General features: G+C 56.9%; 1 protein-coding gene across 3 annotated transcripts; it reads left to right on the forward strand.

The window, feature by feature from the left end:
• Positions 1-6,020: 6,020 nt before the first annotated feature.
• TPX2 (TPX2 microtubule nucleation factor) lies at positions 6,021-14,513 on the forward strand. Of its 3 annotated transcripts, none has more exons than XM_086474803.1 (17): positions 6,021-6,146; positions 6,408-6,533; positions 6,700-6,847; positions 7,405-7,536; positions 8,029-8,079; positions 8,212-8,334; positions 8,772-8,905; positions 9,231-9,388; positions 9,819-9,990; positions 10,119-10,257; positions 10,795-11,011; positions 11,245-11,343; positions 12,070-12,246; positions 12,374-12,520; positions 13,072-13,183; positions 13,832-14,019; positions 14,384-14,513. In XM_086474803.1, the coding sequence occupies exons 1-17, from the start codon at positions 6,044-6,046 to the stop codon at positions 14,492-14,494; spliced, it is 2,337 nt and encodes a 778-aa protein (XP_086330929.1). In that variant the 5' UTR covers positions 6,021-6,043; the 3' UTR covers positions 14,495-14,513. The 3 variants fall into 3 exon arrangements, with proteins under 3 accessions (XP_086330929.1, XP_086330928.1, XP_009948790.2); XM_086474802.1 differs by having other exon boundaries at positions 6,044-6,146; positions 6,408-6,537; positions 6,734-6,847; XM_009950488.2 differs by having other exon boundaries at positions 6,044-6,146; positions 6,727-6,847.
• Positions 14,514-17,750: the final 3,237 nt, after the last annotated feature.

Genomic DNA, 17,750 nt, shown 5'->3' on the forward strand with positions numbered 1-17,750 from the left:
CCGTCCCTGCCCCGCGGGCCCGGCTGGCAGCGACGCCGGGGTTGGCCGGGAGCCCCGCCGGGCCTCGGCCCGTTCAGCAGTTCCCGCGCTCCTTCCGCATCGCCCGCCAAGCGGCCGCCGCGCTCCTGGGCCGCGCCGGGGGGGTGCGGTAGGGTGGGAGGGGGCAGGAGGGGGCGGTGCGCATGCGCACAGCGCTGTGAGGCTTGGGCGGGGGGGGCGGCGCGCATGCGCCGGGAGGGCGGGGCGAGAGCGTCGGTTAGACGGCAAGGGAGCCGTTAGGCGCCTGCGCGGAGGTGCCGGGCGGAGGGCGGAGCTCTGGTGCCCCCTGTCGGCCGTGCCTGTTGGGCGGCCCAGGCCGTGGCCGCCCCGGTGCCCTGGGAGCTCCGGCCTCCGCCCCACATGGCTACGGCCCAGCCACGGCTGCCTGTGCCCTCACAGCAGCTCGGGCTTCTCGTGTGATCTTCGGTGGGAGCGCAGGCTGCCTGGGCTCGATTGAGGGACACCCGGGGCGGGAGAGAGACAAAGGCCCGCTACGCGCTTACTCAAAGCCGCAAGCTAGACGCTCGAGCGACCACGTAAGGTACAGCCGTGGCACCGGGGCTCAGCTCCGCTGGGCTCCTGCCCGCTGCCGGCGATGCCGGCAGCGGCCCCGAGCCGCCCCGCCGGGGGGACCCGCCTACCGGCAGCTGATAGGCCGCCTGCGAACGACACTCAAGGCTTTGCGCGGTCTGATTGGCTGGACCCGCCCCGCGCAGTGCCTTATGGGAGTTGTTTGCTTCGCGCCTCCTTGCTGTGGCGGCATGAGGTCGCGCACTACGTTTCCCGTCAGCCTTTGCGAGCGCAGAGCGACTGGGCGGGGTGGTGTCTGCTCATCCGGGTCCACTGGTTTCCTGCCGCCTCGCCCAATCGGCGCGCACCCAGGGCGTGCCCTGGGAGTTGATTGGTTGGTTCGGACCGAGGAGCCCGGTTTGAAATCCGTTAACGGTGGCGGGCCGAGACGCGGCGCAGGGCGGCCGCGGCGCTGAGGTGAGTGGGAGCGGGCGGGGGTTACCGGCCGCTGGGCTGTCCCGTTCCACCACCACCCCACCCCATCCCCCCCCGCCGCGGGGGTCGCTCTCCGCTTCTCCTTACCTTCCTCCCTTCCCTGGCAGGCGCCGTCCGGTAACGGCGGCTCGGGCCGCAGCCCTTCCCCGGGATCCCCTCGGGTCTCTCCGGCTGCGGGGACCGTGGCTGAGCCTTGGGCCTGCTCCGAGCCCAGGTAACGCGGCTGCAGCCCCTCGCAGCACCGCGATGCTGAGAAACGGAGGCGGGAAGCGGCTCCGGGCGCTTTAGCCCGGGGCCCGTTTTGCCGTGGCCTGACGCGGTGGCTGGAGGGCGGGCTCGCAGCCTGAGCCCCGTGGCGACGGTCTCAATCCCTGAGGGCTGTTTGCAAACCCCTCGCTAGGGGCTTCTTCCCCTCAGGTGGGTTCGCAGCCCTGAAACGGGCCCTGGGCTGGGGCAGCTGCCTCCTGGGTAAAGGACCGTGGTGCGTTGAGATGTGGGGCTTCAAACGCAGCCTGACGGGGTGAAACGGTGGGTTTCACGGTGAGGGGCTTCAAACGCAGCCTGATGGGGTGAAACGGTGGGTTTCACGGTGAAATAGGGCCTGGAGCGCTGTGCCGGGGTCACGCCAGCACGGGCCAGGCTGCCTGCGGCAGTGTGAGGTGTTTGTTCACCCCCGCTGCCCAAAACCTGATCAAGCGTGCGTCTTGATTTTGGGGCTATGAAAAGCTCTGTTGGTTCTTCTCAAACCAAATCCGCTTCCTAGGAAAATGAGGGAAGAAAACCAGGCGAAACCTGGCTTGAGTAACAGAAAAGGTATGAAGCTACTATTTTTATACAGCGCCTTTTTTTAAACTAGAGGAACCTCAACTTAATATAACAATAAGTTGAGGTTATACTGGCTAAAAATAACTTCCTTTTCCTTGAACAGCTATTCTTAGAAAGTCCCATCTTCTAAAAGTCATTTACAGGGTATGGGATGTCAGGGCTGTTTATTTTGGGCTGTTGGAAGGGAGGCGGGTCCGGGCCCTCGGAGCAGAGGGAGAAAAGCTGCTGCTCCAGCGCCTCGTTCCTCCTTTTGCTGCAGGGTCGGGGTGGTCTGCGGAGCTCTCTGCGTGCTCGCCTCTTGCCTGCGTAGAGTTAAAGGCTTTGTCTCCCAGTTTGAGTATTACGGCTGGAACAATTGCCTCTGTCCTGCACTCGGGATGAGGAATTCGGTGGTGGTGGTTCTGTGCTGCGGAGGAGCACATGTGAGCGCCGAGTGAGGAGCACCAGAGAGGAAGGAGAAGCTGTAGATCCAGAATTTAAGAGTGTCCACTTAACCCTGCTCAGGGAAGGGCGAGGATGACTGCTGCTCTGTGCTGAAGGAGTTTGTGTGGTGGGAGAGTTTCCTACTGGGCTGTGGTGGCAGGACCATACCTATAGAGAGGCCCTTTGTAGTGGTGCAATTTATGTATTAACCCCCAAAAAGCATCTGGGAAATTTGGTTTATCATCCCTATGGAAGGAAGGGGTGGAAAGCTTTGGGTTGCAGGACAATAAAGAAGCTGCCAGGCCCAGTTAAATGAGTCGCCTGGTTAGTGCTGTTTAAGCAGCAGCTGGTGCTGACTGCCCAGCAGAAGGCACTGGAAGTACCGCAGCGCCTTGTCTTGGGGCTTCCTCAGCCTTGGGGAAGCTTCTCCTGCTTATTCCTGATCGCCCATCTTGGGTCTTGAGGCGCGTGGATCGGCTGGCTTCGGGCTTATCTGCTGACGTAACTCAGAATATCTTTTTTTGTGTCTCTGATGCTGTTGGGTTTTTTTCTGCTTTCTGATCCCGTTAGGATTTGGAGTAAGTAACACCCGTAGCTTATGAAGCTCCTGTGGTGTGTTGTGATAAGGGGTTGTCTCAAGTTGGCCAGGGCCGTCTCTAATGACGTTGCCAGATGGCAAGAAGGAGCAGATCTTCCCTGCACCCTCCTTTGGGCTGTCCCTTGCCGCTGCCCCAAACCCCTCCGTTCTCTCACCTTCCGACCTCCGATTTCTCATCTCGGGGCGCCGCTTCCTCTCTCCGACACAAAGGCCCGTGTGGGTGGGAGGGTCCTTGGTCCCAGGCGGTGGGTGCTGTTGCTGTATTGCCTGGTGCCCCTCAGGCTGTGCTGGGTGGGTGCCCTAAAACTGAGGCCCTTTTGGGGAGGTGGTAACTGTGGGGCGCTCCTTTAGGACGTGCTCGGTGCTGGGTTTCCCACGCTGCAGCTAGGCCAGGACTGCGTCGGTCTGGTTGGAGTTACTCCCCTCCAGCCTTGTCTGGCCTCAATGTTTTTGGCAAGAAATGAACAACTGCATGGAGGAAAAGGCGCTGAGCACATCTGTGATGGAATCGTGTCAGCATTTTAAAGCTAATTTGGATTAGAGGGAGGTGTGACGTTATTCCGAAATACCTATTGCACTGGCTGTTGGATCAGTCTTATTCTGGGATAGGAATGCTTGTTCCAATTTAGCTTAATCCTTTTTCAAAGCTAACTAATCTAAACCAGGCCAAGGCACTCTTCTGGAACGTGCCAAAGTGTAGTTACTGAAAAGAAACCTGATGTGCCGAGAAACCCGCCGTCCGTTTCTCTCTGGATGGGGCTGGGCTGCCCCGTGCAGGAACCCCCCGGGGCCGTGGCTCATTTATGTCACCGAGAGGAGTGGACCCAGAAGGAGAATTAGGGTTTTAGTTAGGCAGTCCCTTTCATCAAAGGAATTCGGGTGGTTTTTTGAGAGCGAGGGGACCAGATCCTCCTTCTGCCTCCCACCAGCGGTGGTGCGAGCGGCTCTGCGCACCAGGGGGAGGCTGGTCCTGTGGGACAGGGGGGGAGGGTTCCCCGGCTGGCTCGCCACGAAGCTCGGCGAGCGCTGGTGTTGGCACAGAAGGTGATGGATGTGGGGGAGAGCAGGGTTAGGCTTTAGAGCCACGCCGTGGTTACGTGGGATTGCAGCGTGCCCGTAAGGTGAAGGCACACGGTGCTGCTAACCAGGTACGGCCCTAGGGAGGAGAAATTCCTGCACCTCGCTTCTAGTGGAAGAATGTCGCAGTGGAGAGAAAGAATTTTGCCTCCTGCCTTTAAAGAAAAGGTTGATGTAATGGTGATTCTGCCGGCAAAACTGCCGCTGGGTGTTTTGAAGTGCCTCGAGGCTGCGGGCTCTGGGCTGTGCCTGGCCCAGCTCGCTGCGGTTGCTGCAGCGGGCCCGGCGGAGCGATAAATCACCGGGACGCTCGGTGGGAGCTCGGTCCCAAGCCAAGTGGATGGGTGGAAGAGCAAGATGCCTTTTGGTGAGCCGCTGCTTGGCAGCGAGTCCTTTTCTGCGGGGGGTCGAACAGCGGGTGCCGGGGGTTCACCCGGCTGAAAGGAACCCTCTGGAGCTCAGTCACCATAACCTTTACCTCCCCGCTGGCTCTTTCGAGAAACTTGGGGGTGTGAAACGGTGGCGTTGCTGTGCTCCCGGTCTCTTCATGACTGTTCACTCCCCTCTGGGAGGGGGAGAGCGAAAGGGTCGGTGCTGAGGGTGCTGACACCGCGAAGAACACGGGCTTCACCGCAGCCGCGCGGCAGTGGACACGAGTCGCTGTGAAACGCGATGCCCAGAGCTGCGGCCGGGTGGGCTGGCTGGGGAGGGCGAGGGGAGAATGTAGATGACGCACTTGGTTTTTAAAAAAAGCGGATAGTGTCGACAGAAACTCGATCTTGATGAAGGGCGGTAGGAAAGCATTCGATTCCAGCCGCGTCTTGGGCTCAGTTACAGTTGGTTTTGGCTCCGATTCTTCCCTTTGCCTTCTTTGGGGGGTCGCCTGGCATCTTCAGAGCCGTGTTGCTGACACTTCTCTAATGACATCCTTCCCCTTAACTATCACGATTCTGCGCTGGGCAACTGGAGGCTCCTCGGCGCAGCCATCTTCGGGAGGGAGGGCTGGTGACGGTGAACAGCCGCGGCTGCTCCTCAGCGCCGCTTGGGCTTACTCTTGAACGCTTCCTTCTTTACGGAGCGTGCCGTGAACGGTGTGTGGTCTGCCTGGACAGATGGCTTAGCTCTGAGACTTTGTGGGTTAAGAGCACGTTGCCTTAAAGCGGGTTGGACTCGTAAAAGCCAAGTCCAGGTGATCCCCTTAGGGGGTGTTTTATAGCGCGTCCACGTGGGCTTTGCCTCGCAGCTGCGCCAGGAAAACACCTTGGCCACGAGGTTTTGTTACAGTTTAAGGGCTTATAACTTTCTGCTGGCTTTGTTCCTGTTCTGCAGAGTTTAATATCACCTGTTGACACAGGGACTCCTCCTGCTGTCAGTGCTCCACTAACTAACTGCAGGGACTGCTCCTGACGCTGTCACGGTGCTTGGTTTGTTTATAGCCCGGGCAGCCTCGGGGTAGCGCCGTGGAATGCAGCGAGGGCCCGACACTGACTTTTCGCCCAGTAACGCCACTGCAGAGCTCCCTCCCTGCTTTGAAAATGAGTTTCCTCTCTAGAGGAGCACGTCTGTGACATTCACCCTTGCGTGTAGCCCTTCGGGGGGAGAAAGGCTGTGCTCTGGGGGCAGCCTCCTCAGCAGGCTCTTGCTTCCTAGGTCTGTGCCCGGGTAAGAGCCGCTCTTTGTGCGTGGTGAGGGAGGGAAGGGCAAAGCAGTTGCTCTCTGGAAAAGCTTTGTACGTTACTTCCTTTTAAAAAAATAGAATCCCAGCACCTACAGGCACCAAGAAAACCGTCAAAACTTGATCTTTATGAATCTGCAAATGTCAACAGTGGTAAAAATCTGCTTAGCTTTGCCAGTGAGCAGTAGAATAAAACCCAGCGTTGCTCAGGAGGCTGTGGGTTACCAGACAGGACCGTGTACCAAAGGCTGTCCCAGCGCCTGTCGCGAAACCCTGCGGAGGAGGGGAGGTGGAGAACGGTTTGGCCAACGCCTGTGTTGGGTTTGGTGTGACGGGTGACCCGTGCTTCTTGTCCAAAGCAGTGCAAGCGGAGGGCCCGCGGGGGCAGCACGGGGGTGAAGATGTCTCGCCCCGAATCTCGCTATTCCTTTGATGTCCCAAACCCTTGCATCGACTTCGCGACTCTGAGCGATGATGACGTTCACAACGCGGACTCCTGGTTTGGTGAGTGGCTTCCAACGGCTCCGTTTGGTTTCTCTTTGGATGAGGCCTTGGCGTGATCCTTGGTTTGGGCCTGGCTTCCGTGCCAGTTGATTAGTCATGTTGTTAACTGCATCATTCATCGTGCATGGGGTTTGTTTTGGTCTCGTGTTTGAACTTTGATTGTCATCTCTGACTTGACAGATGACTTGAACACCATAATGATATTCTGGGGTATTGTTAAAAATTCCTGTGTGCAGTGAAAGTCTCTCTCTTCCCTTACAGACCAAAAAGCCAATCTGGAGAATGTCCCTCCTGCAGAAAACCTGGCAAAGGGCTCGCAGAACAGCCCTGCTTTTTCAAAGCCTGATATCATTCTGTCTTCTGTCACATCGCAAGAAATAACAATGAGTAAGCCGGCATGGTGTGGGGGGAGAGAATAAACCTTACCTGCTTTTCACTGGCAAAACAAGCAGGCCTCAGTCTGGCTTTTGTGGGACCGTCCTCGTGTGGTGCTCTCTCGCAAGGGCTCGTGTGGTTTCTTCACTTCAGCGTTGGGGTGTGCGTGTGTATAGACACGAGTTGACGTTGTCGCTGTTCTCAGGTGAAAGCCGTGGTGAAGAGGACGGTGGAGCAGAGTGTGCGCAGGCCAGTGCGGTTCCTCAGAACATCGTTGGGTCCCTGACGAGCTGGAGAGCTGCGGCTCCGGCGGAGGCCTCCCAGAGGTGAAACGCTGGCGCTCAGTGTGCCTGAAGGTTGATGAGGGTGTAACTAAGCCGGTCCTCGCTCCCAGGATCTGCAGCTCTGGCTGTTCCCGGGTCATCCTGTGGGTCTGGAGTTTTCAGGACAGAGGTGGTGCGTGGGGACAGCTGATCTGCTCGCTGGGCTGGAGGGACCATCTCTCGGGGTGGAAATGTAACGCAGTGCCTCGCGTGCTTGCCAAATGAGACTCGGTAGCGCTAGGAGCTCCTGGAATGTGAGGATATCTGAAACTGCAGCGGCTTATAAAGTTTCTTTGTTTATATCTGCCCGAGTTGGGCAGAACTCGTTCTTGATGTGAATGCAGAGGGCTCTGTGTGCTCGTATATACCAGAGAATATTCAGTTTATGGGTTGTTAAACTTAAATAATTCCGGCTGCATTGGGATAGCTGTGTTAAACGCACCATTTGCGTAGCGGGCACGTTGGGGTGAGGGGACGCACGGACGTAAAGAGTGTTAAACGGGTCGTGTGTCTTCTCAGCCCCGTGGGAAAGCTAACCTGCGCTTTCTGCTCTCCCCTAGAGCGGGCAGAAGACAGGCTGCAGCGCAGAGAAAAACGCAGCAACGCAAGCAGCCGGCTCGAGTCAAAGCGGAGAGAAATGCTAATGCCTTGGGGAATAAGGAGGAGGTTCCACCCCTGAAAAAAATGAGAATGTACGTCATCAAAGCCCTCCTGTTTGGGGCTGGGAAGGGGGGTGCCTGTGTTTCTTCGGAAAGAGTTTCCACCTGGCTGAGAGGGTTCTCGTGGGGAAGGTTGGGGTGGGGGGGTGGCCAAAACCTGGTTCTGGTTTCATAACCCGGAAGAAATGGCGGTAAGGCCCGAAGGAAACGCTCTGTCGGAGGTAGAGATGTGAATGAAATAAGCTTGGGTTTCTTAAGCTTCTTAATCCACACTAGTGTCTGTCAGCTAGCTTTAAATTTGGCTTAACTTGTCCATCAGGAAGTCATAAGCTATGAAAGAGTCTCAGCTAAAATATTTCTCAAATTAGCTTAACCACTAAGAGATCATGTGGTGGCAAGCTTGAGGTCAGGAAACTGAAGGAGCGATCTTTCAAACGCTGCTGTACCTCAGTGAGCTACCGAACACCGACCTCCTCGAAAAGCCTTAAGTTCCAAACCCTCAGTAATTCCTTTTCCCTTCTCCAGCCTTAGAGTACCAGGGAAAACCAGACGGTCTGTCCCTGGGCCCGGGGCGAGGTACGGCCAGGCTGGCGTACGTAGAGCTCACCAGGTGGCGGGGGGTGGTGCACGGTGGTGAGAGCAGGAGGTGGTCTTTCCCTTGGAGCACGGTGGATGGGGGTGGTTGGCCCTGACACCTTGTTCCTGCAGTTCTAGCGGCAGAGAGAAGCCGACAGAAGTACCCACGAAGAGAGACCCCCCGCAGAATGCCGAGCTCTCCCCGGGGAGAGGGAGAAGCAAGCTGACCGTGCCCTCCACGCCAACAATGTTGAAGTACGTACCTTCCTTGTGACTCCTCTTTGCTAATCACAGTTGATTTAGGTGACAGCCCTGGCCGGGGTGTTTTCAGCTTCAGCCTAGCATGTGGTGGTGTCATGTTTAGTAAACACCAGATCAAGGCAACAGTGTCAGGATGAAATGTACTTCAGCAGCTGGACCTGTGCAAAGGACCCGCTTTTGCTTTTAATTTGAGGAAAAGGTGGTTCTGGCTCACGGGATGATGTGTGCCCGCAGCGAAGGGGTGTGCAGGAGAGCAGTTAGCTGCAAGCGGTCGTGAACCAACAAAATCCAACCCCATCTTTTCTAAAGAGTGTGCCGCTATAGTGAGCGGTGCTTCTGCAGGGAAGCTGGAGATGAGCGTGTTCCTCCGCTCTGCGCTAGCGACTGGTGGAGCGGGAAGGCACGTCTCAGTCTTTAACGTGCTCCCACAGGAGGCCCCATGTTTCTGGGAAGCTGAAGAGCACGGAGGAGCAGGAGCTGGAAAAGATGGAGCAGTTGCAGCGGGAGGTTGTGGAGCTGCGGAAGAAGAACGAGGAGTCTCTGAAGGCAGCTATTGCTGGAGCAGGTGGGCTCTAGCTGCATTGCGAGTTGGAGCTGTGCTGGGCACAGCTGCAGGGTGCTGCAGAGAGCTGCAGAGGTACCCTTAAAACCAAACATTTCAGATCTTACACACTAATGTTAGGATTAGGTGGCTTTTAATGTAGATCAACCCCTAAACTGCCTGGAAACAGGTTGGTTTGGGTTTTGCCGTGTCTTGGAAGTTTATAGGGGAGTTCTCCAAAACCTGTTCAGGTTATTGGACATTAAATGCCTTTTTTTTTTTTTTCCTTTTTCAAATCCTCCTCCCCACCCCAAAAGGCTTCCAGTCCTTACATGCTCTTTTTCTTTAGGGCAACCCGCGAAGAGACCTGTCGGTCACGTAACCAAGCCAGTTGACTTCCACTTCTGCACGGAGAACAGAGTTAAACAGCACGGGGAAAGCCAGCCCGGGAACGAGTACAAGGAGGTGGATTTCGCCGCGGTGCTGAGGAAGCATCCCCCTTCCCCGGTGAGCACCAGAGTGTTGCCAGCCGGCAGCTGCCTGGTTCTTGGCGTCGCCTTCTGCCTGCTCTGCAGCACCCGTGCTGCTGCTGACCCCCAAAGAGGGCTGCCGCAGGGGAGGCCGGCGGTGCGCAAACGCGACTGTTGGCTCGCCACGTTGCCCTTTAACGTCGCGTCTTCTGCTCGTGGCGCTTCCTAGTTTGATCGTAGGCTGGTTTGGGGCGGAAGGGACCTTAACAATCATCTGGTCCAACCCCCAGCTCTTCCACTCCGTACGGTTTCCCGCTGTGACTAGCTTGTGTTAATGCTCCACATCGGACATAAGCCTCATCTCCAGTACGGAGAAGGGACCGATGCTGTGCATCGGTGGGGAAAGGCGACGTCATCGAAGCGTCCAGGGCCACGTGGCCGTAACGACTCTCATTTCTTGTCCTCAGGTGCGAATGCCGAAGGGACCCACTATCCCCAAACCTTTCAACCTCTCCCAGGGGAACAAAAGAAAACTTGAAGAAAGCACGTCAGAATACGTGTCCCTTGCTGAGCAGGTGGAAGCGTTCCAAAAACGCACCCCCTCCCGTTACCACTTGAGGAGCAGGAAATCGGATGAAGGTGAGCGGTCCTGGCTATGGCCAGCCAGGAGGTTGGTCCGCAGGGGCGGTGGCAGAGCAAGGAAGATGCTTTGACTGCTCTGCTGGCTGCCTTGCTGCTCACTGCCGGTCTGTGACTTAAATTTATAGGCCCAGTTCCAAGAAAAGTGGTGAAGGCTCGGCTCACACACCCGAAAACACCGGTGCTCCTGACCAAGCAGCGCTTTAGAGCTGCCACCTGCAAAACTGCAGCAGAGTTGGAGGAGGAGGAAGTGCAGAAAATTCAACAGTGAGTGAAGTTTATTCTAGTCCTCGGGGAGATTTGTACCGCGCTGGAAATAGCTTTCAGATGCCAAAGCATCACTTCTCAGGAATACCCTTTTTGTGTAAAAGAACGAGCGGCATAAAACCGTTGAGATTCCTCTAGCTTGTGCGTAATCCTGTGGCGCTGATTGTAGGGATGTGAAAAGGAACCTGTTGGTTTTGCAGGAAGGGCTCTTAGGAGAGCTGCTCTTGGGTCGGGCACAGCTTACGATGAGTAAAGCAAGGCCGGCGTGGCGGTACAGCCTGCGGGCGCTTCAGCGCTCTCCTGGAGCAAAGGCTGTTGGAAATCCAAAAACGGTCCCGAAGGTTTTCCTGAGCACCTTGCTGTCCCAAAAGCAAAGGGGGAGTTGCTGACTAGAGGTGTCCGCCATGCAAGGGGGGTGTGTGGCACGACTGCTCCCGTACCCGACCGTCGCTCTTTGCTGTGCGAGGAGCCACTTGCTAGAAGCTGCATCTCGCCCCACGCGCCCTATTGGTGACTGTCTCCGTCTTCCCTGTGCAGGTACAAATTCAAAGCCCGAGAACTCGATCACAAAATCTTTGAGGGGGGGCCGCTCCTGCCCAAGAAACCCCCTGTGAAGGAGCTCACGCAACCCATTGGCTTCGAGTTGGAAATAGAAAAGAGGATTCAGGAGCGTGAGAGTAAGAAGCAGCAAGAGGAAGAGCACTTTGAATTCCATTCCAGGCCGTGTCCAACGAAAATCCTGGAGGACGTTGTGGTAAGAATATAATCCTGGTTTAGTGATACCCAGAGGTGGGAATTGGGGCTGGGGGGGCAGTCAGCTTCCACGTGGCCGTAGCTACATCCATGGTGTTTTTAATCTTCAGTAAACGCTGTCGGTCATCGGGTGGGAGCTGCCGGGGGTCCCTCCGGTGCCACCTTGGGTTGTCGCTCTGCAGCTGTTTCTGGGCGCTGGGGCTCGGGTAACTCCTTACTGGCTCTCCTGAACAGGGTGTTCCGGAGAAGAAAGCGCTGCCTGTCACAGTCCCCAAGTCCCCAGCCTTCACCTTGAGGAGCAGAACCCGAGCGCCTGGCAGGGATGAGGAGAAGGTAAGGGTTGTGAACGGGCTGTAGCCAGACCTTCTGGTCCCACCACAGGGGCTGCCTTGGCCGGCCTGCCCTTCTTCTGCCAGCTGGGTGCGATGGTCTGGTGTGGTTAACCCCTGCCCTCCTGCTGGGCAGTTCCTCCTGTGCTCGTCTTCCTCCCCACCATTCCCTTCCAACGATCTGGTTGCTGCCACTCATTTTACGGAAACGGAATTTTCATACAAAATGAAGTAACTTTGGTTTAGACACGAGGGCACTGATGAGGTTTCTGGGCTGTTGCTGCCCTGGATGAGTAAAGGAAACTGCTCGGACGTCTACGGGACGTTGCTCTTCCCTGTTGCGTTGTTGAGGAGGGCAGGTGGTGCCCAGGACCTTTCTTCTCCCTGCAGCCCCTCTAGATCCCTGGAGGGGGGGGAGCAGGATTCGGAATGCATCACGTCCTCCCTCCTTCCCCTCTGGCGAAGGGGACGCTAGAGAATTACAGCCTAGTTGGGATGAGTGCTAGAACGGAGAGTGGTTTGGGAAGAGGAGGAACTCGCCTGTGGCTCAGGGTGCCTGTAAATTGGTACTTTCTGGATTACCAATTTTTGCAGTGCCCGGAGCGTTTGCTTGACGCTGTTGTGACCCTTATTAAAGGAGCCCTAGTGTCGTGGCTGGCTTTGGCAGGAGCTGTAGTCTTTCTCCGAAAACCTGGTGCTGCGGCAGACCCTAACACTAAGGTTCCTTTAGGAGAAAGAGGCGGTCCCTGTCATCAAGGCGAACCCTATGCCCCACTACGGAGTGCCCTTCAAACCCAAGATGCCGGAGCAGCGGCACGTGGAAGTCTGCCCCTTCTCTTTCGACGCTCGTGACAGAGAGCGGCAAATACAGAAAGAGAAAAAAATAGAAGAGCTGCAGAAGGAGGAGGTAAGGGCTAAAGGCTGCCTTGGATTCCCCTCCAAAGGGTCGGGCAGGACCTGCCTCCTCCTGTTGGCTGTTAAACTGCTGGAGCTTTGAGGAAAGGGCGGGAAATATTTCCAGCTGTTTCTTTCAGGTGCCCAAGTTCAAAGCGCTCCCTCTGCCTTACTTTGACCACGTGAAGCTGCCAGAAAAGAAGGTCAAAACCCCAACTCAGCCTGAGCCCTTCAACCTGCAGATCGACGAGCGGGGAGCTGCCAAGCTCCAGAGCTGGAAGCAGCAGGTAGGGTGGGAAGGAGAACGGGTACGACGGGGCTTCGAGCGGCTCCGTGGAGTTGTGGTCGCCTTCAGAGTGTCCTGCTTGAGTTGAGTCAGGGTTGGCGTTTGAGCAATGAATGGTCCTGTCCTTGGCCTGAGGCTTGTGCAGTGGGGTAAGGATTGGTGGAGTGGGGTGGGTTTTGTCTTCCTCTCTGGTGAGTGGTGGGATTTACCACAGCAGCACGGACAGCTGTGGGGTGTCTTCTGAGCTGCAGCTATGTGCAGCTGGATCCCCTTGCTGACCCTCTCTGTGCTTGGGGATTTAGTGACATAGAAATAATCTGCAGCTTTTCTCATGTGGAGTCTGCAGTGGGCACCTGGAAGGTTTTTCAGGCTATTTTTGGTCAGAGCGACTGGCAACTGATACAACTCTTTGGCTTTAATATAATATTCTCTGCAAATGATTTGATCTGAGTCAGCCTGGCTCTTCCAGAGCTGGCAGTGCTCCAGTCCGGGCGGGGGGAGATGGTCTTTTTGCTGTGCCTGGCACTTGATGGGCTCTTTTTCCCCTTGCAGCTTAAAGAAGACTTGAAAAGGCAGAAAGAGGCAGCGTGTTTCAAAGCTCGTCCCAACACCGTGGTGTACCAGGAGCCTTTTGTGCCTAAAAAGGAGAGCAAGCTGCTATCAGGTGGAGCTACAAGTACTTGGAGTTACAAGTACAGGCTTGGCTGATAACCCAGGCAATTAGGAGATGTTCAGACTGGCTGTGGCCTCTGTCAGCCCGGCCAGCACTGCCTTGCCCTTAACTAATTCCCGAACAGCTCGTGTCCCCAGGGGGTGGGGAGTCCCCTCTGCCCTGCCACCCTCTCCTGCACTAACATGGCCGCTGTATTTACCAGCTCTGCTCCAACTGGCAGACGGTGGGTGTGCGCTAGCTCGGGACTGGGGGAACGGCGTGTGAGGAGCTCCCTGGAGAGACAGCCGGCGTTTCTGCAGCGGCCGTCGCGCTCTTCCTCCCCTTTCCGATGAGATGGGGTGCACTACACCTACGTCTTGGGGTAGACTAGGCTTTGTTAGGGTTTCAGCTTGTTTGTACTAACAACTGTGTGCTTGCTCCCCGCTATGGGAACGCTGTGACGGGGTAACATCTGCGTTAACGCCGCTCACGCTCGCGTTTGGGCGTAAGGCGGTCCCTTTTCCTGGAGCCTGGAGGTATCTGCTACCCCCCTTGCCCAGGCAAAGCGCTCCAGAGGGAGGCTTCTGTTTGACACTAGCACTGCTTTGCTTCGCCTGACTGTCTTTGCACCAACGTTATCTCCTCTATTTCCGAACTTAGAGAGCCTTTCTGGTTCCGTAGTTCCTGACAGCTTTGAGCTGGCGACAGAGAAAAGAGCGAAAGAGCGGCAAGAGTTTGAAAAGCGCTTGGCCGATGTGGAAGCCATGAGGGAGAGGCATCAAGAGGAGGTCCGACAGCAGCAAGAGGAGCGTGAAAAGGAAGAAGTAGCAAAGCTGAGGCAGGAGCTGGTGAGTGAGCTGTTGGCTGTGGAGTAACCCGAAGGGGTGGGCGAGCTCCTGTCGGCGTCGACCTGCGTTAGGGCTGTCTCGTCCCTTTTCCCTGTTGCAAACTGACTCCTCGTTAACTTTACAACTTAAAAAAAAAGGGCAGCTCTGCTGAGGTGGCTGACTTTTGGAGCTCTACCCGGGCAGAAGGGGCTCTGTAAGACCCCCAGCCCCGCGGCGTGCCGTGGCTGGCTCCGGTGCCCCGGGCAGGGTGGCAGTCCCGCAGGCAGACGCCCGCCCTCGTCCCACCGGCGGCTCCCCTGCAGGCTTCGGCTTCGCCGTAACCGCAGCGGTTGGCTTCATCTTGACCTCGGTTTCTCCTCTGCAGGTGCACAAGGCCAACCCGATACGCCGATACCGCAGCGTGGAGGTGAAGCCCAGCGATCAGCCGCTGACTATGCCCAAGTCTCCCAACTTCTCGGATCGGTTCCGGTGCTGAGCTGTGTGGGTCTGGTAGTCGGGAGGGAGATCCCGTCCCTCTCGGGAGGCAGGGAGGGAACAGTTGTTTTGACGTGACTGCTCGGTCTCTGCTCCTTCGCTGGGTTCCCTTATCGCTGTGTTGAGTAGTTGAACTCCACCCGAGGCAGGAGGCTGGGGTGCGGCGCGCAGGCGGGGCCACACGGTCTCCGTGGCCTCGCTTCCCGTCCAGACACCTTGCTCTGTCGAGACTAAACCAGGTTTTGATATTGTGTACAAATATAGCGTACCCAAACTGAATAAAAATTCCTAAGCTGACGGCTGGCTCTCGCTCGTGGGCTGAATGAATCCCTCTTCTGCAGAAGAGCTTTTGGCAAAGGCCGCTCGGTGAACGTCCGAGGCCGGGCCCGTCTGGAAGGGCTGCCTTGTCCTTGGACGTCTGGGTGTTGGTTTCAAGTGTTTGGTTCTTGGGCTTTTTGGTCTGTGTGAGGTTTGAGTAGTTGTGTTAAGTAACGTGGCTTCTGCAACCCAGCACGCTGCAGGTCTGACCCTGCCTGTCGCTGTCTGGGTGAGGGCTGAGGCTCTTGCCCGCACTTTTTACAGCAGTTCCCTGCGTACATCGGAGCGTTCAACCTTCTGCTGCTGCCTTAGAGCTGGAGCTGTTCTGTTTGGGGAACCACTTCACCAGCAGGTGACTCGCTGTGAGCTGCCTCTGGCCCTGCCAGCGCAGGTCTCTTGGCTAAAGACGCATCATCTCCTGGCCGGTCTGGGCATGGACCGAGTGCTCCAACGTGCTGGGGGAGAAAACTTCCAGCGTTGTGAAGAGGTGATCAAATTTAGACCAAAATTTACGAAGAATGACTTCTTACCTTAGCTTGGTGATGTGGTGTTTTCCCCCTTAGCGTTGTCATGCAACTTCTTACCTCGTAAGACCGGGTTTTGGGCCTTTCCTTGGGCTTGTCTGAAGCAAGATTCCCCCCAAAAGGCTGGGGGAGGGCGAGAAGGGGTCAGGGCTACAGCCGCATCCAAGCGGTGCTCTCGGCTGCCGGTGCTGCCTGCTGACACGCCTGGGCTGCTGTCACCCCTTCTGGGAACCGGGGTGATCCTGGGGCTGTTTCCTTGAGCCGAAAAGGGACTTGCACACAAAGGGCTGGTGTGGGGGGTCGCTGGAGCTGGGGCTTGGACCTGCCTGAAGCTCCTCGGGCTGGTTTGGCTTCTCGTGGCTGTAACGACACGGAGGCTTTGCCTCTCCCGTGTCTGTGGGTCTCTTGCCGTTGGTGCTTGCTGGAGCTGGTGTGAGCTGGGCTGCTCGCTGCTGCGGTGCTGGTTTGAGCAGAGGGGAATGTGGGCAACGGTGTTAATGTCCAGGTGGGACAAACTGGTTCTTGCTTGGGCGTTATGGCAAACACTTGCTTTCGTTTCATCTGAGTTTGGATACTGTTGGAGATTTAGTCTTAACTGTGTGGCCTTTTGTTCAGATTTGTTTGAGTAGAGAAGAGAGGGAGCTCCAACTTGTGAGGTGTCGGACTTCAGCCGAGGGGTATGGCCAGAGGTACTGTCTCTGTCCTTGCCAAAGGGTATCGAGCGATTGCTGGTGTGTTACTCCTAATCTGAGAGATGACAGAGGCAGAACGTCCTCGGAGTTAAATTTAAACATTTATTGTATCTGAGGGTAATGTTTCTGCAGGAATTCTCCTCAAAAGTGCCATGCTCAAGGGGTGTCATCGCAGAACAGCAGCTGCAGCGAGCAAGCGTTGTGTGTGGGAGCACTGAACTTCAGCCCTTCCAAGAGCACCAGCCTCGGACTGCTGCTCTGCTTGGACTGAGCGAGAGGAAGAGTCACCCCCAGCGAAATACAAGGATTCTTTTAAAAACTAAAACCAGAGGCCTGGTGCAGTCAGTAGCTGAGGAACGGGAGCACAAGGGGGTTTGAGGAGCGTGAAGGGGCAAAGACCCTGTGGCAGCGCGGTGAGCCGAGACCGGCTCCTTCTTGCTGAAGTTTCAGCTTTTCCTTCCTTTCTCGCGAGGATCTTTACGTGGCGGTGCCGGAACCAGACCCAAAGGTCTGACCCGGTCGTACAGGACGGCTCGGCTGCGGCTCCCTGCCTCTGCCCACAGCCCCCTGCCCCCGAGCCGAGGGCAGCAGGGGGCTGTCGGCAGCGGGAGCCTGGCCCGGGAAGCCGCTCGTCACCGGTAGCGGTGGCAGCTCTGCTGACCCACGCTTCACGGGAACGGCTGGAGCCAGAGGGACTTGTGGGCGTCCTCCTGAAAACCGAGACCTGCCTGGACCTGCCTGCGGGTTTTCCCTCCGTCTGCCTTAACCCTCCTGTCCCGGTGGAACTGGTCCCCGTCATCTGGCTGGGGACGCAGCAGGACCTCGAACGTGCGGGGCGAGGAAGCTGCTGCGGCCTCAGTGCCGGCTCCTCCGGAGCAGCAGAGGTTTGTGGCGGGTCAGAGGAAAGCCCGAGCGGTGACGAGCTGGGGAGGAAGGCGAAGGCGGGATAACCAGGCTGCGGCGCTGGGCCAGGCGTCGCTCCCTGAAGGACGGAGCCGCTGGGTTCCCGTGACAGCCCTCCCTGGCCTCTGCTTCAGCCCTGAGGAGGGTTTTCTGTCCCGGCAGCTTGTCAGGTTTCCCCCCAACGGTACCATTGGGTCCAGTACAAGATATTCCCTCTCCCTGCAAACACGGCTGCTTGTATTCCTCGTGGGCTGCGGGCGCAGGGCGAGGGAGCCTCGGGCTGCCGTGTCCTGTGGGGGTTCGGGCGTTGGGCAGAGCTCTCTGGAGCGACCCAGCGGATTCACCCAGGCTGGGGGGGGTTGGTGTAACCGGCCCTCTTGAGAGGAAAGTGGTGACGTGCTGAAAAAGCTGCTCTAGGGTAGAAAATGTGTAAAAGAGGGGTGTGCTGGATGGGGGCTCAGCTAAGGCTTCTGCAGGGCAGCTGGGGCAGGTGATCTTCCCAGTCCCAGGGGAATACAAGTGGGAGATTAAAGTTACAGGGCTGGAGCAGGAGACTGGGATTTAACAGAGTGCTGGTTCAGCACAGGCCTTTCGAGCCAGGGTAGGTTGCCAAACTGATGTAAAATCTGTAATCTTGCCCCGTGGCCTTTGCAGAAATGTTCTTATATTCGAGAAGTTGAAACTCGTCTTTGGGAGAAAGAGGGGCTGGAAGGAGACGTGATCAGGGAGAGCTGGGTGTGGAATCTTCCTCTTCTGCATTTCTAGTTGTTACCAGAGTAACTTTCCGAACTCACAGCAGAGCTGGAACTAAAAGGTGGCC

Source organism: Leptosomus discolor, chromosome 17 (genome assembly GCF_034619465.1).
Source record: "Leptosomus discolor isolate bLepDis1 chromosome 17, bLepDis1.hap2, whole genome shotgun sequence".
Lineage (NCBI taxonomy): Eukaryota > Metazoa > Chordata > Aves > Leptosomiformes > Leptosomidae > Leptosomus > Leptosomus discolor.